Raw genomic sequence first — 27873 nt, forward strand, 5'->3', positions numbered from 1 at the left:
ATTGACAAAGCAGATTGCTGAAGAGGTTAAGATCGACAACCACAATGATGGCGGTCAATGTTCACGGGTCAAAGATCATGGGTTGAAAGTCATGGGTCGAATTGCATGGGTCAGAGGGAACTCCGGTCACTGCCCTCTACAGAGAGATCCCATAAAATGATTGCAGCATATGTATTCCCCTGTACTAAGCACAATTCAGCAGGAGCAGTCCCTAAGTTTGCTCAGAACATCTACAGAGAGATCTCAAAATCTATGGTACCATATGTATTCCCCTGTACTAAGCACAATTCAGCAGGAATAATCCCCTAAATTAGCACATATACTGTACAGAGAGATTCCATTCAACTATGGAAGCATAGGTAATCCCTTGAACTAAGTACAATCAGCAGGAACAGTCCCCTACTTTTGCTCATAGCCTGCACAGAGAGATCCCATAAAACTTTGGAAGCATAGGAATTCCTTTGTACTAAGCATAATTCAGCAGGAACATTATCTAAATTTGCTCATAGCCTTTACAGAGAGATCTCAAAAAATATGGCAGCATAGGAATTCACCTGTATTAAGCACATTCAGCAGGAACAGTCCCTACGTTTGCTCTAACCCAGTACAGAGACATCCCATAAACAATGGCAGCATAGGTATTCCTGTGTACTAAGCACAATTCAGCAGGAACAGCCCCCTACATTTGCTCATAGTCTGTACAGAGAGATACCATAAAACTATGGCAGTATAAGGATTCCTCTGTACTAAGCACAATTTAGCAGAAACAGCCCCTAAGTGTGCTCATAGCCTGTACAAAATATACCATATAACTATGGCAGCATATGTATTCCCCTGTAGTAGGCACACATCAGTAGGAACAGTCCCCTAAATTTGCTAGTTTGCTCTTAGCCTGTACAGAGAGATCCCATAAAACTATGGCAGCATAGACATACCCCTGTAGTAAGCACAATTCAGCAGGAACAGGAAGTTACATCACACAGAACTGATATGGTGCTGCAATCATAAGCAAACAGAGAGCTTCTAGAGCTGTTTTACTCAGGTATGGTAGAACATTCTGCATTATAAATATAGAGTTCTATCTTGTACTATAGTGACAAATTTATTGGTAATGTAATGCATCACTAGTTTTAAAACGTTGCTTTTGCTCGGGCAGGACACTTGCTTCCTTGGGACAATCCCGCAATTCACTGCTTATTTGCTTGCGACTGCTAAGTCACTAATTTGAGGCTACGGACTTCTTAATTACTTTGTAGCAGTTCAACAGATTCGGGTGCCCATACATTACAAAACATTTGCTTGCAAGGAGCAGTCACCAAAAACTGAGCGCTGGGTCTGTATGCACTGTGAGGCCCGTTTAAACTAGAATAGTTATGGGGTGTACCAACTACATGAATTTAACATTGGCCCCCTAGGCATTTCATCATGTGAACGATTATTCTGAGGACTCTGAATTCATATCACACTTTGCACACTACTACTACTACTACTACTACTACTACTACTACTACTACTACTACTACTACTACTATCTACTGGGGTAAACTATTCTTATGTTATCATCATTTTTCTCATACAAAGTTACTGTTCTGGCAATTAACGTGTACCATACACGGGATAATACGCAGCATACAATTACGACTACGATATGGAGATTGTGCTCTGTTAAAACAGCAGTTAATCGAGTTATTATGCATGCACTTCCCTCACATTCGACTCTTTGATTCGGTAGTGGGGTGACAGCATATCTAATAGAGGGATCCCTCTTTTTTTTTGTAAATTCTTTATTTATTTTGCTTTGCAATAAAGAAGAAGATGGAGGGTAGGGGGGATACAGAAAAGAGAGGGGGAGGGGATGGGAGGGAGACGTTACACATTCAATAAGTACATATCAGTTATCAGAGCATACCAAACATAAGCATTCCCAGTGTGACGGCCCTTCCCTCGAGAAGGAATAGGGGGAACTTGATAAGACAAATATGGGGGGAAACAAAAAAAAAAAAAGAGGGGGGAAAAAAAGTCGATTAGTCTCTTTTAATAAACTTATTTCAGCTTATGAAGTCATGTTTCAGAACATTCAATCCTTAAGGAATATTTCCAAGAGAGCAGCTAGAGGATCAAATGAACATTTTATATCATGTTGTTTTTACAAGGGTACTTTTATATAGTGACCAAGGGTCCCATATGCCTTTATTTTTCAAATAGGAGCCTTGTCTAATCGTCTTTATTTCTTCAAATTTTTTAATCTCGTCCATTAGTACTATCCATTCCTGAACAGTGGGTACATTTAAGCTTCGTCATTTTTTTGGGATCAGAGCTTTGGCCGCTTGAATCATAAATAATAGCAATTGGTTTTTTATAACACATTTAGTTTCTGTATTATAATGCATTGCAATCAGTGCCGGTAAGTTTACCTGGGGGTGCAGAGGGGTTATTGAGTGAATAGCCAAATAAATTTCTCCCCAATAGCGTTGTATTTTAGGGCATTCAAATCATATGTGTGTGAGAGATCCCACCTCTTTCAAACATCTCCAGCACAAGTCTGTTGCTGTACTAAACATTTTACTCAACCTTTGTGGGGTGAAGTACCACTGTGTTATAAGTTTATAAATAGCCTCATGTGTTCTAGACGAAACAGAGCTTTTATGCATTGATTTATAGATAGCTTGCCAATCCTCTGGCTCTTAGGTGATTTGCAAGTCTCTTTCCCATCTTGACTCTGACTCTATCATACCTTTACCTCTTGCTGCAAGTAGACCTTTATGAAATATAGAAATGGATCTCCTGAGTGGGGTAGGCTTACTTATCAGTGACTCCCACCAAGTTAGCTCCCTCTCAAGTGCCTTCACATGTAATGAATGGATATAGTGGCGCAGTTGTGTATAGCACCAAGTGTCCCTAGGTAGGGATCCGTATCTTTCGCAGATTTGTCTTAGAGGTAGTATATCTCCGTTCTGCATAAAATCCACAATTAGTGAAACTCTATTCCTTGTTGTTGCCCAATGGGGAAATGCTCTGGGATCCAAACTAGGGGTAAAGTCTAGATTCCCTATTATTGGGAGTAGTGGGGAAGGCCTTGAGGATAACCGGTATTTTAGCATATTATTTCTCCACACTTGCAGTGTGGCCCCAATCAGAGGGTGGTTGAGGCATTCCTTAGGGATGTTCTGGGGTGACGCCCAGGTAGTATTCGCTAAAGGCACCCTAGAGCATTCATATTCTGTCGTGCACCAGTATTTACCTTCATCTGTTCCGAAGTGCCAATGATGTATCTGGAACCCCCAGACCTCCCTGCTGTTTGTTTCTGGTTATACTATTACATTTTTGTCTCGGCCTTTTGTTGTGCCATATGAATCTGGAGAATGCCCTTTCAATCCTCTGGAAGAAAATATTTGGAATTTTCACTGGTAGCATTTGAAGCATATATAATATCTTAGGAAATATTATTGATTTGATAATTTGGACTTTACCGAACCATGTTGTTTGTATTTTGTCCCATCTCTTGAGCGACTCTTCTATTTCCAATAATAAAGGGACAAAATTATACTTAGCTCACTCGGTATATTTGTTCCTAAATATTTGACTGTCTTCTCAGCCCATTGGAAGGGGAAATTCTGCTTTATTTTGGTCACCTCCTGTTCTGATAAATTTATGTTCAGTGCTTCTGACTTGTTAGCATTAATCTTGAAATTGGAGATCTCCTATACCAAAGCCCATTAGGGTATGTCTTAAGAAATCCCAGGAAACCCTATCAAATGCCTTTTCCGCATCTGTTGTCAAAAGCATGCTAGGTTCTTTTCTGTTTTTGGCAGAGTATATAATGGAGATTAACCTGGTGGTGTTGTCCTTAGCTTCTCTAGCTGGAACAAACCCTGCCTGATCTTGATGTATTAGGGAATGGATTAATTTTTTGATTCTGTTCGCTATCATCTTGGCATACATTTTTAAATCTATATTGATAAGTGATATCGGTCTATAGTTCCCACATATATGATGGTCTTTCTTGGGTATGGGAATTACTGTGATATGAGCTTATTTCGCTTGTTGAGGGAAAGGAGTATCTTCGTTGGAATGATTACAATATTTTAATAGGTGTTTACATATTTCCTCTTTGAAAACTTTATAATAGGATGCTCCATAGCCATCAGGGCCAGGGCTTTTGTTATTGGGAAGATCCTCTATCGTTTGTTGGAGTTCTAATTCCGTAAAGGGTTTATCTAGTTGATGGGCTTGGGTTTTGCTTAGTTGGGGCAAATTGGCTGTCTGTATAAAATGTTTAATTTTATCTATGTGTTTGGTCTTGTTTGGCGTTCTTTGGATGTTATACAAATTGTGATAATAGTCATGGAAGCACTGAGCAATTTGTTTTGTGCCCTGTTGTAGTCTTTGATTTTTAGCCTTTATGCCCGCTACATATGTTCTACTTTGTTGTTGTTTCAATTGGTTCATAAAGAACCGATTGCATTTACCGTTATATTCATAGAATCGTTGTTTGGTACCCAAGTACGACTTAAATGTTTTAATATCAAGGAGAGATTTAAGTTCTATTCTTTTACTGTCCAATTGGTTTTCTACTTGTTTCGCCAGCGTTTGTTTATGTGTCGTTTCTAGCCTATTAATGTCCTGAATTATCAACTCAATCTCTCTATTTCTTTCTTTTTTAAGTTTAGAACAGAATGCAATAAGATGTCCACGTAGAACACATTTGTGTGTTTCCCAAAGGACTCCTGGGCTAATCTGAGGTGAGTCATTATCTAAAAAAAGTCTGTACAATGTGTTTTTTAATTAATTCTCTATTTTCTTTTTTAGGAGTATTTGTTCGTTTAATCTCCATATAAATTCCGGTTTGAGGGTGTTCGGGATTTCGAACTCTATAGTAGTGGGTGCATGATCCGAGATTGCTATATGGCCTATGTCGGCTGTTCTCATTAGGTGTAGCCAATTCTGGGACATCTATATGTAATCTATCCTGGTGTAGCTAGAATAGGCTTTGGCAAAGTGGGAGTAGTTTTTCCCTGTGGGATGGGCACTTCTCCAAGTATCCACTACCTGTAAATTCTGCATTGTTATTTTAACCTTTTTCAGAATTTTATATGAAAGCTGGGATTTTCCCGTGGATGAATCCTGTGCTGGATTCATAGTCATGTTCATATCTCCGCCCAAGAGCAACAAGCCCTCAGAGAATGCCTCCAGCTCTGTAGCTATGTCGGTAAGTACTTTTATTTGTCCTTGATTAGGTAAGTAGATGTTTGCTAGAGTAACCATGTTATTAGCTAACTTTCCTTTAACTATAATGTATCTGCCAGCTTTATCTTTCAGAACCCCAGTGCATATAAATGGTATATCTTTATGTATCATAATCATAACTCCCAATGTTTTTTTTCTGGATTGTTATTGGTGTAGATCTGTGGAAAGAATTTTTTGTTGAGAATGGGTTGGCTTCCCACTTTAAAATGGGTTTCCTGAATAAATATTATTTTCGCCTTAAGTCTGATGCATTCCCGGAAAACTTGTGCTCTTTTCTTGGGTTCGATCAAACCGTTTACATTAAAAGACAATAATGTACATTTCAGATTATCCATTGGTAATAAAGAATTTTTAAACTAACATCTTTTCTGAGACTCTTATTTCTTGTTGCTATAGGTTCATTGTTATAATACCCTGAGAATTGGAGCTAATTGTAATTTACACTATAAATTCTACAATAGGTACCGCCAGTTCTTTTGGTGGCTCTGTTTCTCCTACGTCTCATGTCCCTGAGGGGTATATTGCATAACCTATGTAAATAACTACATAAAGGCCTTAACCAATAGGACTGGTAGATACATTCCCTTCCTCTTTTGTCTGTTCTGACTCTCTTGTTTGTCATATCCTTAACTTCTGTTAAATATCGTAGATGCGACTGTAAACAGGTAAATCTAAAACAATTTAACGTATGGTTATTCAAACTTAACCTCAATATCAACTGAACAAAATTGAAAACTACTAGTATGTTTTCAAAACAATTGAACCACTCATCCCAATGGGGTGTTCTTTTGCCCATTAGGAGGAATATAAAAAAGGAAAAAAAGGCCGGTGTAAATATTTTTTGACCACGCCCATTTTTGTGGCCACACTCCCTAATTACCATGTTCATTTTACAAAATGTGTTGTGTTATGAAAGTTTGAACATATTTCTGTGTTTTTTTCAGTTATTACAGTTTTGCTAATGAAGGTGAATTTCCCTTTAAGCTGTGAGTCCCAAGGGACCGGTTATCTTATATTGTTACACATACTTATTTGCGTATCTTGAAAACAAAAGTATCTTATCTGCTGCTCTAGCTGGTCTTTTCGTGAAGTCAGGTCTTTTCGCAGCTTTGAAGACCCCCGACATGGTCTGTCATTTCAGGTACTGCAAAATCAACACATTTACAGCATTCATTTATGGGGCAAAGATAGAAAAATGTACAGTCACCCAAAAAAACATCTATTTTCAGAAAGTAGACATTCCTCTGAATCCAAATTGGGTGTGCATGTCTTTCTACTCTGACGCACCAAGCTGCGAGCCTTTCCTAAATTTGGTGATTTTGGAGATAGTTATGAAAATCACCTCATAACTTCTACCTTGCAGCATCTTACCTGCCACATACTATTAGGTAACAAGATAAAACACCCTAAATACGAAAGCCTGGGTCCCCTGAAAAGTTTGATACCCAAAATACTTAGATTTAATGAAGTATATAACATGTAAAGACCCCAAATCTACCTTGTGCATACTTTTGATGTCTTACACTCATTTATAAACATTGGCAGTTTTATGTGGGATAAAAGTTACAAACAATTAGAGGCCCCAGTTCTATAATCCCACGATTAGGACAGCACATGTTGTTACACATATACTTTCTCTAGAGTAAACCGGAGCTCCTCCCCAGATGGTTTGTCCTCAGGTTCACAACCATTCCTACGCTCTTTATATATTTTAACTATACAGAAGTAATGTTTTAACATACTATCCGGTGGTACGAGCGCGCTACTATTATAATCTTAGCAAAGGGGAACTATCCCTTGCCACACACCCCTTCTACATCTCCTCTTGAACTCATCTACCCCACCCCTTTCTTTACTACTGACTTCTCCTCCCCATTCCTCCCCACACTCTAAGTCCTAACCTTCACCCTCACCCCCCACTTTACTCTCTTCCACTACTTCATCCTCTTTCTATCTCTTTCTATCCCCCCTCCTTTTTTTTTAATGGACTTAACTCACCTCAGAAACGGATCTTATTAAGTTCAGAATTGAGACGACTAAAAGCACAAGTTGCCTTCGTACAAGAGACTCATTTTAAGGTGTCCTCATCCTTCCGATGGACTAATAAATACTTCCCAGAAATGTACAGCAGTATCCCCAGACCAATAAGACAAAGGGCACAGTGATTCTGTTTGAGAAACACTTTAACTTCAAAGTGTCGGCTACCAAAAAAGACCCAGCTGGACGATATATTTTTGTGAGGGGCACCCTAGATACCCAAAAGATTACTTTTGCCAAAAGCGACAGGACAAAACTTTTCACACAATTGCAGAGATCTTCCTCAGATTCTCCGAAGAAATCCTCATACTAGGGGGAGATTTCAACATCCCTATGGATCCCCAAATTGACTGTCCTGCCGGAAAATCCAGCATTCCCCACCGCATTATTCACAATATCACAAAAGATTTACATCAACTACAGGTAGTAGATGCCTGGCGACTAGTCAAGCCTAAGGAAAGAGACTATACTTTTTATTCCGCTAGGCACAGCCTATACACCAGAATAGATCATTTTTTTCTATCTCAGCACCATCTGAGTGCGATAGGAGGCGCAGACATTCACACTTGCACATGGTCGGATCACGCCCCCATATCCATGCAACTCTCCCTTAAAACAAATATCTCAAAATGGAGTAACTGGAAATTAAATGAGTCAATACTGAAAGATAATAGTGTCCTGAATGAGGTTAAAACAGCTATTGCAAACTATTTCAGGGAGAATGCCATGGAGGGACGTTGATCCAATTATGTTCCAAAAGGAAGAAAGTGCATCAAGCTAAACAGAACTCACTCTTGGCTGAGGTCAGGAATCTCGAAATGGCACATAAAAAGGCACCAACTACGGAACTATATACACTAGACTTACCGCATCACGGGCAAGCCCTAGCGGAACACCATAAACTTTTTACGGAAAAGGTCATCTCCAGAATGAGACACCGTTTCTATGAGCACGGGAACAAGAGTGGCAAGCTACTGGCCCGATTGCTGAAAGCGAGAGTCATTAAAAATCATATACACTGCTTACGGAACAAACAAGGTGATAAAACTTCAACATAGCTCAAGAATTTCAGAAATACTACTCAGAGCTGTACCAAATTGACTCTCCCACAACTGTTGACGGCCTTCCAAGAGCAGAGGCTATAGAAGCTTTCCTAGACAAGTTACCTATACCACGATTATCAGACTCGCAGAAATTGCTTATGGAAGCCGATATCACAACGGAGGAAGTCTTTCAGGCGATTAAGACATCTCCAAATGGCAAAAGCCCCGGATCAGACGGCTACCCCGCGGGGTATTAAAAAGAGTGCTCAGACCTGCTTATACCACACCTGACAAGAACCTTTAATGCTCTCCAAAATAACACTCGCTTTCCTCTGACTCCTTGCAAGCTCATATCACTCTTCTTCTGAAAACGAATAAAAATTCAGAAGATCCAGGTAACTACAGACCAATATCACTAATCAATGCAGATGTGAAGATATTAGCGAAGATAGTGGCATCTAGAATACAAACATCCTTAAGTTATCTTATAGGTCTGGATCAAGCCGGCTTTATACCTGGAAGAGAGTCGAGAAATAACACCAATAAATTGATCAACATACTCCACCATGCAAAGCACAAACAAAATCCCTCTCATGCTTCTGTCCACCGATGCTGAAAAAGCATTTGACAGGGTCGAATGGGTTTATATGTTCTCCTGCCTCTCCAGGTTCGGCTTCGGGGACCGCCTGTGCCAGTGGATTAAATCTCTCTAACCGGTAGCTAGGGTTAGAGTGAACGGAGTACTCTCTCAGCGCTTACCCATCAAAAACGGCACACGACAAGGGTGCCCCCTCTCACGTACCCTTTTTGCCCTGGCTTTGGAACCCCTGCTCATATCTATTAGATTGAATGCAGATATATCAGGGATTTCCATAAAAGACAAACAATATAAAGTAGCAGCGTACGCCGACGACCTTCTTTTTTTCCTGACAAAACCGCTAACCTCAATCACAAACCTCAACAATCTCTTTGAGATATTTGGCAAGCTTAGCAACTTCAAAATTATTTTCTTAAATCGCAAGCATTAAACGTATCACTCAGCCAAAACACAATTCAACGACTCTCAAACAACTTCCCATACAGCTGGGCAAACCAGCAGATCACTTACCTAGGAATAACCATTACTAAAGACTATGAAGAATGGACTGATACCAACTGTAAACTGCTATACGCAAACATTCATAAAGATCGACGGAATTGGACCAAACAACCCCTGTCCTGGATAGGTAGAATCAATGTGGTCAAGATGAACATAATACCACGGCTACTTTACCTATTCCAGGGAGTACCTCTACTATATTCAACCAATTGGCTAAAATCTTTTCAATCTGAAAGCACCAAATTCATCTGGCAGGACCACCCACCACGACTTAAAGCTGCCATCTTACATAAGAAAAATTCGGAAGGAGGTCTTGCCCTCCCGGACTGTGCCAGATACCTAAAAGCAACAGCACTTGCTCGTATAATTGACTGGTCGCACCACCTAGATAGTAAGGACTGGGTGGAGATTGAGCAACAAGCCACACATTTGATCCACCTGCCATGGTTTGACAAGATCCATCGAAGGATATTACACAATTCCCACCCCCTATTGAAAAGCACGCTAAATACTTGGGACCGGGTTAGTGGCAAAACCCAAATATCGGCATACCCATCTCCGCTCATACCAGTTACAAATAACCCAGCATTTCCATCTGCACTCAAGCCTACCGCCTTCCGAGAATGGCTGGTAGATGGACATCTACAAATTGCCCATATAATGGAACAGGGACAATTAGCAGATTTAAATCTTCTTAGACGGGCCAGGCCGACGGTAAATTTGCAAGATTATCAATACTGCCAGTTTAAGCATTTTTTGGGGTATCTAGGTGGAGCTAACAAATTAGGACAACCCCTTACGCCCTTTGAGACTCTATGCACTAGGGAAACCCCCCTAAACATAGAATCTCTTCAATTTATGATATGCTCTCAAGTGAGTGTGAGAGAAAGCAGCTGCCTTTTGTCCAGGCATGGGAGTGGGACCTAGGACTGGACGTCTCAGAAGAACTCATCCAGAAATGGATTCCCAGTCTAATTTACAGCTCTAGATGTTGCAAGATCCAGGAGTTAAATTATAAAATCTTAAGTAGATGGTATTACACCCCAGAAAAATTACATAAGATTTATCCAACCACGAGTAACCCCTGCTGGAGGTGTAAAGCAGATATAGGCACGTTACTACACATATTCTGGGACTGCCCAGCTCTCAAAAACTACTGGCAGGTAGTTCTGAAAGCCTGTTCCCAGGTGCTAGGAAGAGATCTATCCTTATCACCAGCCCGCATACTTCTATTTTGGGACACAGAAAATACGGAGGGGATCCCCGATACTACTCTGGAGTATCATCTTCTTAACTCAGCCAAAATCCTAATCCCTAGACTCTGGAAATCCACTATACCACCAACCAGTAAAGAATGGATAGGGAAGGTTAACGAATTAGCAAAATTTGAGGAATTATCTACATTCACAGAAAAACAACACTCTAGCTTTAGGGCTACATGGCTGAGGTGGTATTTATACAGGGACTCTGCGGAATATAGACAACTTCTGAACTCCAAAACTCACATAACACAGATCGTTATTAGGGGTTTCTTCAATCTTTACTCTGAGCATTACTACACGTTGTTAACATGCTATATCCCTTCTACCCGTATAACCTTGAGGGGACTGTAATTCTTGCTGTATTGCCTTTGTGTAATCCTTTGTTTAAAAACGATGCCTGAGTCGTGATGCTTTTAGTTAATTTTGTTGTTTCCCCCCTGCTCACTTTCCCTACTCCCCCTCCTTTTTCCTTCTGTATCCCCCCCCATCATCTCCTTTTTGGAAAACAATAAAAATCATTATACAAAAAAAGAAAAAAGAAAACCCTCAATAATTAAAAAATCCATGTCACAAACTAGGGGGTACAGTATCCGTTATAATACATTAGTTCTATTCCCCTGTATAACACAGCATGCAGCCTTCTGCCTTTATATGGTCTCATAATGCCTCAATGCCTTCTAACATCCTTACAATTTACAGTAGGGGGTACAGTATCCTTAATAGTACATGAGTGATAGTCACCTGACTAACTCAGCATGCAGCCTATGTACCTTTATGATTCCCAAACCCCTCAGTGACTTTAAAATGTCCTTATATTTTACAGTAGAGGGTATATTATCCCTTATAATACATGAGTGGTTCTCAGAGTCCCCTGACTAACTCATTCCGCAGCCTTGTGCCTTGAAATGGTAACAGAACCCCTAAGAGATTTCTATAATCCCTAATAATACATGAGTGACACTCAGGGTTTCCTGTACAGCTCAGTCTGTAGCCCTGTGCCTTTATATCAGTGGTGCTTCCAATAAGGATTACTTATATCTTAGTTGGGATCAAGTACAAGCTACTGTTTTATTATTATAGAGAAAAAGGAAATCATTTTTTAAAATTTGGATTATTTGGATAAAATGGAGTCTATGGGAGACAGCCATTCTGTAATTTTGAGCTTTCTGGATATCGTGCTTCCGGATAAGGGATCCTATACCTGTATATAAAACATGAGAAATATTCAGAAAAACTTGTATAACTCAGCCTGCAGCATTGTGCCTTTATATAGTCCAATAACCCCTCAGGGACATCTAATATCCTTATCATTTACAGTAGGGGGTACATTCTCTCTCATAATACATGAGTGATCCTCTGAGTTCCCTGTATCACTCAGCCTGCAGTTTAAGGGGCAAATTCACTAAGCACCGAACGCTGGCGTAACTTCGCTAGTGTTACTTCGCACCCTTACGCCTGGCGAATTTGCGCAACGGACGTAACTACACAAATTCACTAACACACGCATTGTTCTGAACGCTACCTTTTACGCTAGACTTCCTTCGCCACCTCAGACCAGGCGAAGCGCAATAGAGTAGATAGGGATTGCTTCAAAAAAAGTTAAAACATTTTCTAAATCCCAAAAAACGCTGGCGTTTTTTCTTTATTATGGGTGATAGGCTGAAAACTATCGAATTTTTTTTGGGGCTCCCCTCCTTCCCCCCTACATTTCCTAACTCATGGCAATTTAACTATACAGTGGGCACATGTGTAGGGCAAAATAAAAATTTTATTTGCTGTTTTGAAGGTTTCCCAGGCTTGTGTAGTTCTGCTACATATACCTCCATTGTAACTTCAATTTGGCGCCGTATGCCAATTAACCATCGCTAACGTAACTTTGCTTTGCGAATGAACGCTAGCGCAACTTCGCAACCTTACGCTACCCGTGAGCGTGAGCGCAACTTCGGATTTTAGTGAATTTGCGGAGCGCTGGAATAAATACGCCTGGCGAAGTGCAGCGAAGCGGACGCCAGCGCAACTAAGATTTTTAATGAATGTCCATATAAGAGTTTTACTTTAGTCCCTTTGTAAATTGTATAATGAAGCAATTGAATGCTTAATGAATAAAAAAAAACAATCCCTGTTTTGTTTAAAGGGTAAGGCATTTTTAGTAGCTTAAGGCACATAATCTTTCATCTATGTCCTTTATATATTGATAATGGGTTAGGTGCAGAGGATTTCTTCTATGAGCAGGCCCGGACTGGCAATCTGTGGGTTCTGGCAAATGCCAGAGGGGCTGCTGTATGGTTCCATAGAAAGTTACCATATAGTGGGCTGGTAGGGGGCTGTTTGGGCCTCTGTACTTGGAATGGCAGGGCCTATTTTGACTCCCAGTCCGGGCCTGTCTATGAGTCTATGTGAATTTTGTAGTCACCTCATTGCACCTCCCCCCCCCCTCTTAATGTTTTAAAAATTAGTGGTGAGTACAATTTTCACTTGTTTGTCTATGGGAAACAGCCTTCCGGTCATTCAGAGCTTTCTGGATATCAGGTTTCCAGATAACAGATCCCATACCTGTACCACAATTAAGAAAGTGCTCTGATAAAGACAAATGTATGAAAATTATCCTCCTCCTCAGGATGCTCCATTATACCACATATGAAAATCCAGGCATTCCGAAAACTACTCAGACTGACATGTTGGGCTGCCCCTTAACTACTTAAAAATACTGGACACCCTTTCTAAAACTGGGAAGTGGATTAACGCACCCGCTCTCCATATCCCAGTCTTTGGCAATCCTACTTTCTCTCCTCACCTAGACTTAGACAACTACAAGGGAATTACTGATACAGATATCCCGGACACTTCAATCACAGTCACAATGATTCCTCCCTGTCTGCTAGCCTGTACAGAAAAGGATTCCTTCCAGTTGATACTGCAAAGGCCCTCATCCTAATGAAACGGAGACAGACTGATAGCCACCTAAGAAACTAACCCAATCAACTGGCTGATTATTCAATTATTAAAGGTATTCCAGTGTACTTGGCAAAATTCAGCAGGAACAGCCCCTATGTTTGCTCATAGCCTGTACAGAGAGATCCCATAAAACTATGGCACCATCTCTACCTACTATAGCGGCTATCCCAAAGCCACACTCCCTTCCCAAATGTGTTGCAAGAACCCCAATATTTGCAGAGACCACTGCAGATGCTAGGTGGTAGCTGAAGAGAAGAACATGTAGATGGCTTTTAATCTGACATATGCTCTTCATATAATGTGGAAAGTAATTGAAAAAAAGTCTTTATTTCTGGGGAACAATCTGAAAACAATTGAACTGAAAATCTGGAAGGTAAACAACCCCTTTAAGTATATGGCACCAGCTAAACAAAAACTGTTCACTGGCTCCATATCCATCACCACTGACCCCAATAAGAAACAACACGGACTACTTACCTGGGATTGAACCTAAGGGATACGCAACTGCTTTTGGGCTCCAGAATCTTCAATCGAGGCACCTTCTAGGCATGGAAATAGACCAGATCCCCATGCTCCTAAAAAACAAAGAAAAGCGGTGAGTTGGGGACAAGTGGAGGTACAGACAGCTGAAACATTACATGACGTCTATATCAATAGGAAATACTGTGTGTAGACCACTAACCAGCTTTGAAACATAAAGCTCTATAAATACACCGACACGGACTCTCTCTAACGTACAAGGTCATGCTGGAACACAAACACCCCAATTTACCGGACTATACTAAGTCTTGGGAAACAGACTTAAACCTCAATCCCTGAGCAAGATTGGCTGGACATATTCCAAATAATCACAAAATGCTCAGTAAGCAATAAATAACAAGAACAATGAGATCCACCATCTCTACCCACTATTTAGGCTAAGGAAGGGACCCCCTACAAGCCAAGGACCCCCGGATCTACCAGACTGAGCAACAGCAGCAACACAGATTGGAACCATGGCAGATGAATGAATGGACCCAACAGATATGGCAGCGCACTAACTGCACTGACTCAATAGGCCACACATACAAAGCAATGCTCTGTGTACTTAATAGTCTGTGTATGTGCTGCACATCTAATTAGAAATAAATGCCATATAAACCTCACTCATCAACAGGGGACACTTCCCCTTTAAGAGCAGGGGACAGAGGTGACTTCCACCTGGAAATGTGACAGTTGGTTCAGTCCGTTGGTTGGCCCTGTGGTGAGAGGTAAGAGTACTTTCCCTCTGGGAGATTTTTTGCCAAAAAACCTTTATTTTAGTGGAAAAAGAGGAGGGAATTTGGGCAATGTCCCCCACAGACTAGCAGGTGGTGTGCCTCTGCCTGATTTTAGTGAATTTGGATATTTTTCCCCTAAAATGTGCTTGGGAGATGCCTTTAATCTTAGTGCTGGTTGGGGGACACAGACTTTTTGTGGATTTGGCATTATGCAGGGCTGCCAGCAAATATTCACATTATCTACAGAAGGAAACTTTTGGGGACCCTGTAGCACACCATAAGGAACTAGGGGTGGGAAGCAGAGGCACGTGCCATGGGGACAGTTGGGGGTGATGAGTGGGGGACATACAGCAGGTCCCATAGAAGAGAGGAGACTTTACACCTAGGGTTTGACAGTTGGTTTAGTCCGTTGGTTGGTTAAGTGTATATTCCCTCTAAGAGATATTTTGCCAAATAACCTTTACTATAGTAAAAACAAGAGGGGGAAAAGGTTAGGTGACGCCCCCAAGCAGATGTTGCTCCTCTCCCTGATTTTAGTGAATTTGGAGATTTTTCCCCTAAAATGTGCTTGGGAGAAGCCTTTAATGTTAGTGCTGGTTGGGAGACACAGACTTTGGCAGTTATTTAGGGCTCTCTGCTAATTGACTGTGTGAGGAAACTTCCAGCATTCTAGAGACCGAGGCTCAGTACCTGCTGGAACTGATACAAAGCTCAAACTTTAGGGGAAATACATTTCTGCTTTCCTCTGTATTAAATAGGAAATATTAAGCGCTAAATTCCTTAACTTGCCTTTATATTCTCTTTTCTATACAGATTGCTACAGTGCCTTTCCTGCATTTTTGGACCGCGACTTCGGTGATTCACACCTGCCCATTAACACCTGGGAGTTTTTTTTGGCTTCTCCATTGTTCATATAATTACATCTTTATCTGAACAGTGTAAGAGAGCCAGGGGTTCCTTAGGGAGACCCCCCTTGGGGTGGCCCGGCCTTGTGCCGCCCCCTATATTTTTTCCCCATCGGAGAATCTTCTTTAAGAGGTAATCTTGCAAATTCAACTGATTCAGCACATGATTTCTTCTTCAGAGAGTATGTCATCAATTCACTTGGGGGGTCCCACGTGGCTTTGTGCATATGAGCCCATACGGTTACTGTATATTGTATTTATAAGAAGCCAATCCATCAACAGCATTAATAATGGGCTTTAATCATTGACTGGAACAATGTTTCATACAAATGGGAAAATATAGATAAGGAAATAATTAAATGGGTGGTTCACCTTTAATGTATATTTTAGTATATTATAGGATGGCTACTTCTAAGCAACTTTTCCACTGGTCTTCATTAAATGTTTTCGATAGTTTTCTGACTCTTTCCAGCTTTCAAATGGGGGTCACTGAGCCCATCAAAAGACAAATGGTCTGTAAGGCTACACATTTATTGTTATTGCTACTTTTCTTCAGCACATGGTTGCTAGAGTAATTTGGACCCTAGCAACCAGATAGCTTTAATTGCAAACTGGAGAACTGCTGAAGAAAAAGCTCAATAACTCAAAACCCACATATAATAAAAAAGGCAAACCAAGTGCAAATTGTCTTAGGATATCATTCTCTGCATCATACTAAGAGTTCATTTAAAGGGGAACAACTCTTGACTTCATTTTGGCTGATTATGTCTATTTGTCCCTCTAGGTTTCAACGATGGACAAGAAGCAGAGAAATCCATCTCTTCTGGTAATGCCTCAGTGTAAAACAATCCTCTCTCATCTGAACTGGTGTTTCCCTTTCACGCTTCTATATAAGCTCTCCTTAAGCAGCTGTCTGTCTGCTTCCTTTTATATGCTGGTCAACACATTAGTATGCAGTGAACAAACAAGCCACACTCCAAGGACTTCATTTTGAAAAATAAAGGTGAAGTTTTATTCTCAGCGTTTCGGCTCTTTAAGTGGGGCCGTCTTCAGGAGACTCTCCTGAAGACGGCCCCAGTTAAGGAGCCAAAACGTTGAAATAAAACTTCACCTTTATTTTTCAAAATTAAGTCCTTGGAGTGCGGCTTGTTTGTTCACTATCTATATCTATCTATATCTATCTATCTATCTATCTATCTATCTATCTATATCTATCTATATATATCTATATATCTATATATATATCTATATATAGATATATATATATATATATATATATATAGATATATATATATATATAGATACGTGTTGGAGCTGCAATGTGACTCAGGTAGGTATCCAGGGAATCCAATCACTACATTTATTAAATTTTCAAAATAAAATGCCCTTATTCCTGGCATGTTTGCCCCATAAAAACCCAAACCCCTTTCTGTCTCTATTCTCCTCAGAGCCAGAGCCACTTAGTATTCTGTCCCTAATGCTTTTTCTTTTTACTTCCAGACGCTGTACTCCGTCCTGAAGGACTTCAGGGCGGAATTTACGGACTTTGAGGCCCTTGCTTCTTATTATGGTAAAATCCTATATTATTTATCAGTTCCTAAGGTTGTGCCATTGTTTTATTATTTGTGAATTCCTTTCCCCCTTTAGCTCAGTATTTAACTGAATTGTGTTTTTCCCGCAGAACATCACTACCGGGTCGAATTCGGCGAAAACATCGTCCTGTAAGTAAAACATAAATGGACTTGTTACATGTTGGGAATCATTTGCTATTGCCCCAGGGGTAACTGCAAGGGCAATACGGCTGGAAAATGTTTTATTAACATTCAGTGATATTTCTTTTTCAGAAAGCACTTCCTTCTTACATGCGATGTGGACCCGAGGATGAGGGCCAAAGAGAACATTATGCATTACTGGAAAATGCTCCACTCGCTGGTATGTAATGCAGAATAGATGTTTAGATGAATAGGGAACAAATGATATTAGATTGCCAGCTCTTATCTCACGCTGCTTCTTTCTTTATGTTACAGGAAGTGATCAAGAGGGAATATGCCGCCCTCAGGAAATCTGCCAAGCTGCCTCCTGTAAGTGTCACTAGTATAATTATTATTATAGGAGAGGTTATTATTCACTTTGAGTCTCTATAATAATCTATTACATTATTATTCATTGCATCTCCTGCTCCCCTGGGGGCATCTAAAGTCACCCATCCAAGTGCCATTTTCACCAGAAACAAAAATGGTTTTATCACAAGCGTTCACATGGCCACAATAATGGCATTGGTACAAAGAAGCGCTTAACATTGACTCTCTTCTTCCACAGGATCATCCAACTCGAGTGCAAAACCGGAGGAAGCAGCTTGAGTATTTGCGGCTGGAGAATGTAAGTTCCCCTGGGATCACTGTCCCTGATGCTTTTCTTGGGTGTTTAACCGCTAGATACTGAACTTTGATTGGTCTATTGCAATCGGGACAACGGCACAAGGGGTAATTTGTTTTTTTTTCTCCCAATGATGAGAAAAGGCTGATGCTCAAAATTACAATATCACAACATCAGCTGCCAGCAGGGAATCCCACACGCTCACTGCCCTCAGCATATAAAGGTACTATTAGCAGCACATATACAGGCATAATCCTAATTGTCTCCTTTCTTTCCCCTTTGCTCCTATCCTTGTGCCTCCCCTGCGCTCACAGACTATCAACCAACATCTGACCCAGCTTCACCATGAGTTCTTGAGGGAGCTGAAGCTAAAGAAAGCGGCTGGGTATGTATTTTGCAATTAACACTTTCAATTACACTTACTGGTCTGGCACATAACATATTCAAAAAAATATAGATGTTTTCTCGTACCTACGGGTGCTTTTGGCCATAATGATAGCACAGAGACTTGAACTTTTTTAGGTCCCTACAACCATAGCATGTATCTCAGCATGTATCACTGGGGGAAGTCTAGCATGGAACTTACTCAGCTCAGTAACTGCCCAATGTGTTACAGTAGGGACAGGTGTGTAGCAGGTATAATGATATTTCTTAGGTACAAGGCTATTTTAATCCTCCAGTCATCAGAATTGTAGTTGCAATACTTTGAAAACAAATTACAACAATGACCCATTTTTTTACATTTTCTTCCCTTCAAACCTAGTAAAAAACAAGCACACAGTCCTGCAGATGAAGAAGAGGAGGATGGAGCCCCTGCAGCATCAGATGAGGAAGCCCTTGATACAGAGGACAAGGAAGAGGAAGCGGAAGGAGCTCCCGCTGAAGTCCCTGCAGTGGAGGAGAAGATGAAGGAGCAAGCTCCTGCAGAGGAAGAAGAAGCTCCTGGAGCAGCAGAAGAGGAAGCTCTTGCCTCTCAGGAGAAAGAAGAAGGAGCTGAAGATAAAGAAGAAGAGGATGCTCCAACAAATGAAGAAGCAGCTCCTCCCGCTGAAGAACAGCAAGTTCCTGAAGAGGAGGAGAAAGAAGAGGGAGCGGAAGTAGGAGGTTCTGCAGAAGAACATCATGCCCCTGGAGTGGAGGAGAAGACGATGGAGGAGCAATCTGCTGCAGTGGAGGAGAAAGAGGAGGGAGCTGATGGTGAAGAAGAGATCATCAAAGATCCTCTGGTGGTGGAAAGGCCGACCCTCCGAAAACAGTTCAGGAAGGCCATCATGAAGAGGCTCCGGAGAGTTTGGGTAATGTATCAATTTACTGACAATTACCCATTATCTAGAGATGCCTCATGTTGTCCAATGCAGCTCCACTTTACTTCCTGCTGTTCTGAGCATTTTCAATCAGAACAATAAAAGGAAATCATACACTGTCTGTTGATGCCGTAGGCTGATTACTTTGAGGGCACCCCATAGACCAATGTTTGGCTGCCTTTAGGTTGTAAGAGGGTGCTGACAGAGATAAGTCTGCAGATAAAGTGTCGATTCTATAGTAGGCCAATAACAGGGGAGGTAGGTAACGCTTATAGGGCTGCTGGACATCTGGCTGAGATATCCACCTTTGGAAATGGGTTGCTACTGGGTAATGGACTGGCACCAGGTGATCAAAGCGTATAAAAGAATAAATGGCACAGGCTCAAACTGAGATTCATAATAGGCCAAGGCATTCCATGTGTAGAGAGACCCAAACAGTCCCCACAGGCCCAACGCATAGTGCGTTCTTAAAGCAAGACCTGTAGCCTTTAATATCATAAGGAAACAAGTATGTCTTTATTCTTATGTCAACACTTTCTATATCTTTTCTTTTCAGCATTCCACCCAAAGACTCGCCGCCTGCTGCTGCTGCCGCCGACCCAACACCATGGCCTGAATCCAAAGAAATCCTAAATGATCCAGGGTGTAAAACCGACTGCCGTTTCTAGGAGTCAGGAAGGAATTTTTACCTACAGTGCAGATTGGTCCCCATAGTACTCTAGGGTTTTTCGCCTTCCTCTGGATCATTGGTCGTTAGGGATGCCCAAATATAAATTAGCTGTTAATTATAATAAATCCTGTGCTCTCCGACAGGTTTCCCCATAAAAAAGTCTGTGTTTTTCTTTAATCCCTATGGTGAATATTGAGGGAAGGGGCTCCTGTGCCTCATTCTACCGGTTGGGTGACAGGGCAATTAATACTGCTGGGAGCTGCTCAAAATGGCAGTGTAAGGGTAAAACTGGGTTGGGGTGCTGATACAGTGGTTTATTTGATGAAGGGAATGGGTTAATTTCTCTGCAGGATTATTTGCTTCATATGTACATTGATGGGGATGAAAGACATAGGGACACATATTGATCTCCAATGATTGTAAGGAACTACAAAATTGCTTTACTCCATAGGCCACAATGTAAGCATTTCCATTCAAGTCCATTGCCCTCTCAATATTGGAATTCCATCCACTTCCCACAAGCCTATTTATACTATACCAGACATTTAGTATAAGAAGGTGCTTGATATTGGGGAATGCCTGTGCTGGATTTGTTTTTTGGTTACCACTCTCTCCAGGTTATGAGAAATCCTTTTGGGGTAGGGGATTCCTGCTAAAGCGATGGAGGAGTATTATATTTCTTCCTGCCCCCACAATGACACACTCCATTGTTTGCTAGGCGAGGAAGCCCTTTGAGGGGTAATAAGGAAGGTAGGGGCAAGTTGGGCCAACCCTGCCCCTGGATCCACAACCCCCCCACTCAGTACCAAAGTTCACATGGACATGAACCTGGAACAGTAACTTTTGGTCGAGGTAGACTCTTTAAACAGTTACCTAACTCAACCTAAATCAAATTTATTAGTAGAACTTTTCTGATTTCGGTAAATATGAGGCAGTGGGTTAAATACTTTGGTCAAACACTCGCCGGTCCTAATAAAGGCAATGGTAAACGAGGAAATGTGTTGCCTATGGAAAATCTGTGCTACGGTCAGGTGACAATTCTCATGAAAATACCTTCCCCTCATTTAAATCTTAAAAAAACTTTGGTGGCCTGCGGTCATGAGAGCTATAAACATTGGTGGCCTGGGGCCCTAAGAGTTAAAAACATTGGTGACCTGGGGTCATAAGAGTTAAAAACTTTGATAGCCTGGGACCATAAGAGTTGAAGACATTGGTCGCCTGGGGCCCTAAGAGGTAAAAACATTGGCGGCAAGGGGCCCTATGAGTTACAAACATTGGTGACAAAGGGGCCCTAAAATCAAAAACATTGGTGACAAAGGGGCCCTAAAAATCAAAAACATTGGTGACCTGGGGCATAAAGAGCTAAAAACAATTGTGGCAAGGGGCCCTACTACAAATATCCTTATCATCTACAGTGGGGGTACAATATCCCTTATAATACACAATACTCAAGAGTTCCCTGTATAACTCAGCCTGTAGCCTTGTGCATTTATATGTGATGTCTATAGCCTTATAATTTACAATGGGGGTTTATTACCCCCTATAATACATTTGTAACCGTCCCCAGTGTAACTCAACCTGCAGTCTTGTGCATTTATATTGTCACAGAACCCCTCAATGACTTCTAATTTGCTTATTATTTAATGTAGGGGGTACATTATCCCTTATAATACATGACTAATGCTCCGAGTTCCCTGTATAAGTCAGCTTGCAACCTTGTGCCTTTATATGATCAAAGAACCCCTCAGTGACTTCTAATGTCCATATCAATTACAGTATAGGGCACAGAATCTGTTTTAATACATAAGGATAGTTCCCTGTATAACTCACCCGCAGCCGTGTGCCTTTATATGGATTCTCAAATCCTTATAATTTACAGTAGGGGTACATTATGCATTATAATACACAAAATATACTCATTGTTCCCTGTATAACTCAGCCTGTATCCTTGTTCCTTTATATGGTCCCAGAAATGTTTCACCGTCCCTCTCTACTATAGCACCTCATCTATTCAATGTGGCAAAACTGCTGATCCCCACATGATAGAAATCGCTGCAGCCCCCAATAATCCAGGACTGGATAAACAAAATGAGTGAATTATACAATTCTGAGGAAATCTCAGCTACAGCCCCTGAATATGTCACTAAATTTACAGCTAAATGGATATACTGGACCCTCTGTAAAGGGGTTGTTCACCTTCCAAACACTTTTTTCAATTCAGGTGTTTTTAGATTGTTCCCGGAAATGAAAACTTTTTTCAATTACTTTCCATTATTTATTTTTAACTGTTGAATGTTGAAAGTTGAATGTTCCTGTCTCTAGTGTTTGATTCTAGCAGCTCAGTAATTCAGGTGCAGACTCTGAACTGTTGCAATTTTGGAACATTAAGTTGATACATTTCTCAGCAGCCTCTCTGGAGTATTAGCAACTATTGTATCAATTCTTACAGCTGCCTGTAATGAAACCCAGAGATTCTTCTCAGCAGGGACAAAGATAAGAAATGTATCAACTAAATGTATCCATTTAGAACAGTTTACAGGGTCGGCGACCCCCAGGGCTGCTTCAGAAGGTAAAAAATGACACTTTACACTTCAAAATTTGAAAAACTGTGACACATAGAAAATAGAAAGTCATTGGAAAATGTCATTATTTCTGGTGATCTATCGGAAAACTAGTTGTTTGAAGGTGAACCATCCCTTTATTGAGAGGCTGGGTTGTGAGCTGGGCCCCTCGGAAGTGCCAATTTAAAAAAAAAGCACCAAAATTGCCTGCCTCTACAGCCACTCTGAAATAATCCTCCCAGCCGCTCCTAAATTAATCCTTCTAGACACTTTGCAGATAATCCTCCCAGCCGCTATGAAGATAATCCGCACAACCGCTCTGGAAATAATCCTCCCATCTGCACTGTGGATAATTCACTCAATCCATATGAAGATCATCTGCTCAATCACAACAAAGAAAATCCTCCCATCCAACCGGAAGATAATCCTTCCAGAAGCTTTTATTAATTAATCCTCTCAGTTTCCTCTCAATCGCTCTGAAAATGATCCTCCCAGCTGCTCTGAAGATAATCCTCCCATCTGCACTGCGGATAATTCACTTAGTCCATATGAAGGTAATCCTCTCAGTCGCAATGAAAAAAATCCTCCCATCCGACCTGAATATAATCCTCCCAGCCGCTCTAAAGATAATCCTCAAAATCGCTCTGGAGATATCCTCCCATCCAATCTGAAAATAATCCTCACAGCCATTTCGAATATAATTCTCCCAGCAGCTCTGAGGCTATGGATACACGTGCGGATGTTCGGCGCAGTTTCAGTGCAGTTTTTAAAAAAGCCGACCACTGCATAAATACGATAGCAGTTTCAATCTTGGGCATTTTTTTTTTTTTAAAAAACGCGTCGCGAACCTCTGTGAAAATCCACACGTGTCAATAGCCTGAAGATACACCTCCCAGCCGTTCTGACGGTAATCCTCCCATCCGACCTGAAGATAAACCAACCTCTCATTAGATAATCAAGCCACTCTGAAGATAATCCTCAAAACTGCTCTGAAGATAATCCATCTGCTTTGAAGATAATCCTCCCAGATGCTCTGAAGATAATCCTCCAAGGTGCTCTGAAGATAATCTTCAAAGGGCTCCAAAAAATAATCCAGGCACTCTGAAAATAATCCACCCAGCCGATCTGAAGATAATCCTCCCAGCCGCTCCAAAGATAATACTCCCAACCCTCTGCAAATAATCACACAAAATGAGGTCTCAAAAGTAATTGCTTTATTGGGCCAACTTCCAAATTCCTTTCTTAACCCTTTCCCTGGCAGCCGTTTTGTCCTAGATGCGAACATCTACTGCCAAACAGTTTTTAGATATTTTGCACTCTTTCACTTTAAGGGCCTTTCCTGGGTGGTCTTTTAGTTTACCCAGGAAAACAATATATTGTTTTTTTCAGGACAACCTGAACTTTCACAATATGCAAGAATTTTGGTGTAATTCTACTTCTGTAAAAAAATATAGGCTTCTAAGTGTCTAATAAAATGAAAAAAATCATGTTTCACAAAGAACAATCACATATATCAGAAACATCATTTATTTTATGTACGAGAACACAGCTGATTTAGAAAGGTCTATGTCTCCTGAACAAGGCAATACCAAATATATATAGTTTTATGGAGATTTCTCACTTTTATAGCTCAAAATCTACAAGCAGTACACAACCAAATTTCCAAAGCAACACTCCCCAAACTGCATACTTTTGATTTCAAGGCCAAACATTCCGCTAACAGTAGGTTTACCCTAGAAAACTACCCATTACTAGAAAGAACAGATTCTGGTGAACCAAAAATGGGTAAAAATATCTTTGTACTCTAAACTACCAAGTTGCAATTGTTTCCTAAAGTTATAATGTTTTATAGAAATTGGTGAATTTTTTGAAAAATGACCTCAAAGCTTCCACTCTACAGCAACATATCTCCCACACATCATTAGGTATCAATGTAAAACACCCCAAATATGAAATCCTGGGGTCCACTGAACAGTTTGATGCCCAATATGTATAGGTGTACCCAAGCACGTGGCTTAGGGGGCCCCAAAAGTAAGACCTCCCGTTTGTTCTGTCATTTCAGATACTGCAAAATCAACACATTAGTTTTGGGGGGCGGCAAAGGTAGAAAAAAGTACGTTCACCCCAGAAAACCATATATTTTAGGAAAGTACACATTCCCCTGAATCCAAATTGGGTATGCATGTCTTTCTACACCAAAGTACCAAGCGGCAAACCATTCCTAAATTTGGTAATTTCGGCAACATTTCCAAAAATAACTTTCCATTTCCAAAAAAGTAAGTTCACCCCAAAAAAACATATTTTTGGAAAGTACACATTGTAGTACAAAGACATGCATACCCAATTTAGATTTGTGGCAATGTGTACTTTTCCAAAAATATGTTTTTTTGGGGTGAACTTACTTTTTTCTACCTTTGCCCCCCCAAAACAATGTAAATGTGTTGATTTTGCAGTACCTGAAATGACAGACCATACAAGGGGGGGTCTTCATTTTAGGGGCGATATATGCCACGTCCTTGGGTACACCTATACATATTTGGCATAAAACTGTTCAGAGGACCCTAGGCTTTCATATTTGGGGTGATTTGTCTTGATACCTAAAAGTATGTGGGTAATACGATGCTGCAGGGTAGAAATTTTGAAGTCATTTTTGGAAATGTCCCCAAAATCACCAAATTTAGGAATGGTTTGCGGCTTGGTACTTTGTAGTACAAAGACATGCATACCCAATTTAGATTTGTGGCAAAGTACCAAGCCGCAAACCATTCCTAAATTTGGTGATTTTGGGGACATTTCCAAAAATGACTTCAAAATTTCTACCCTGCAGCATCGTATTACCCACATACTTTTTAGGTATCAAGACAAATCACCCCAATATGAAAGCCTAGGGTCCTCTGAACAGTTTTGATGCCAATATGTTTAGGTGTAACCAAGCACGTGGCATATAGGGCCCCAAAAGGAAGACTCCCATATGGTCTGATCATTTCAGGTACTGCAAAATCAACACATTTACATCGTTTGGGGGGGGGGGGGCAAAAGGAGAAAAAAGTAAGTTCACCCCCAGGAAAACATATATTTTCGGAACGTACACATTGCCACGAATCTAAATTGGTATGCATGTCTTTGTACTACAAAGTACCAAGCCGCAAACCATTCCTAAATTTGGCGATAAAGCAACAGTTTTTACATTTTTGAAATTGCCTAAAAATATTGCAATTGGCCGCATTTATTCTCACCCAATTTCTTGCATACAATAGTAAAACACCATAAATATTGATGCCAAGGGTCTACTGAACAGTTTGATGACCAATATGCATAGATATACCAAGGCAGCTGGCATGTGCGGACCCCAAATGAAATAGTGCATATGATTTTTCTCCGCTGGCCGAGTTCGCCTTTCTGTGAACATAGACCCTTGACTTCATATTATGTGCCTCAAGACCCTTCCTAATAGCAAAGACCCCCAAAACCATATGTTTTTGGAAAGTAACACATTTGCCGAATCCAACAAAGATAACGACGTCTTTCTACACCAAACTACCCAAACTGCAAAAGCTTTCTAAACGTAGAGGTTTTTTACAACATTTCTGAAATCGCCTTAAAATTGTTGCAGTTTCCCACATTTATCGCACACAATGTTTTACGTATAAAGAAAAATCACCCTAAATATGGACGTCAGAGGTCTACTGAATAGTTTGATGCCCAATATGCAAAGATTTACCAAAGTATGTGGCGTGTACGGACCCCTACATGAAAAACATGCATATGAATTTTCACAGTAGCCAACTAAGCTGCGGAAAAGAGAGCCCCAACTGTGCGTTATGTGCCGTAAGACCCACAAAATGTAAAGAGACCCCCAAAAAACTATATATTTTTGGAAAGTAAAATAAATCTTTCTATACCAAAGCACCAAACAGCAAAACAATACTAAAGATTCATAAGGAACAATAATGCAGGGATAAAATTGCAATAAAACCACAAAAATAGCGTAAATCAATGAAATAAAATAATTGATCCGACAGCATAATTAGTGGCCGAAATAGATTATCCAATAGTCACGCTGTCAAAATAACATGTTTTTAGGCAAAACAAACGGTACAATGAATAAGTAAAAAAAAAAAAAACAAAACACACCTGTTTGTGAGTTTTTGTGTATACATATTTGTGCACTAATAAAAGTTGTCTGAGTGTGCAAATACATGTAATTAAGTGTAAATAAGTGTACAAAAACGACCAAGTGTGCTAAAATAAAAAAAATTTAAAAAAAAAATACAAATTTTTACTAAAATGTTTATGTAAGTGTATAAATGTACTGTAGGTATGTGTAAGTGCAGGTAAATGTGTAAAAAAAAAAAAAAAAAAGGGCACTTACCGTTTTGTAGCAGGAGGATCGCTGAAACCGATGGAGGCAGCCAGAACAGCGTGTCTGCAGAGTTACTGCGCAGCAGGAAGTGTGTGGGCGGCTGTTCCGGAAGGAAGAGGTGAGTAACGCGCAGCAGCGCTATTTGCAGCGCCCATTTGCGTCTTGAAGTCGCATCTGCGACAATCGTGACGGCCAGATCCGAAGCCCCCAGCCTGTTTGCCCAGAGGCGCTGTCACACCTGTTTTGCGTCCTGCGGAGGCAAGGCAAAAGCCTGAGTAGGCTCAGCTGAGAGAAAGTACATGGAAGATTCTTGGCAGACCTCAGAGCCCTGAAACCCGCAGCACGTACGCCGTACAGTGCTTGGCGGTTAAAGGGTTATCAAGAAACAAAAAAATCAATTAGTCCTATTTATCCAGTATTAGCATCCAGGCGCCAATCCTAGCCTCCCAACTGGGTAGAAAATCTTCAGTAGAGATATGGACCTGTTATCCAGAATGCTCAGGTTTTCTTGGTACAACCCTTTCCGTAATTTGGAATCCTCATACCTTCAGTCTACTAGAAATTCAGTATTTAAACAATCAAATCAAACCCAATAGGTGTGATTGCTTCAAAGTGAAGGATTCCATTATCACTTACGTTTGGCACTAAGTTACAAGGTTACTGTTCTAATTATCACAGAGAAAAAAGAAAAACTGTTTTTTAAAGACGTTGGATAATCTTGACATTATAAGGAGCTCATATTTATACACAATCGAAAAAACACATCTTGCTACGCACACTTTTACACAACCC

The 27873-nt window shown here is 40.6% G+C and overlaps 1 protein-coding gene and 1 long non-coding RNA gene across 2 annotated transcripts in view; both read left to right on the forward strand.

The window, feature by feature from the left end:
- The first annotated feature begins 17987 nt into the window (after positions 1-17987).
- Positions 17988-18568, forward strand: LOC121396120. The gene is made up of 2 exons (XR_005962840.1): positions 17988-18186; positions 18498-18568. It is a non-coding gene; the product is annotated as an uncharacterized LOC121396120 (long non-coding RNA).
- Positions 18569-23200: 4632 nt separating this feature from the next.
- LOC121396020 (neurofilament medium polypeptide-like) overlaps positions 23201-27873 on the forward strand; it is a 9788-nt gene continuing 5115 nt past the window's right edge. The window contains exon 1 of the mRNA XM_041570615.1: positions 23201-23272. Within this exon, the coding sequence (XP_041426549.1) occupies positions 23201-23272 (72 nt within the window). The remainder of the gene's footprint in view (positions 23273-27873) is intronic.

Source organism: Xenopus laevis, chromosome 7S (assembly GCF_017654675.1).
Source record: "Xenopus laevis strain J_2021 chromosome 7S, Xenopus_laevis_v10.1, whole genome shotgun sequence".
NCBI lineage: Eukaryota > Metazoa > Chordata > Amphibia > Anura > Pipidae > Xenopus > Xenopus laevis.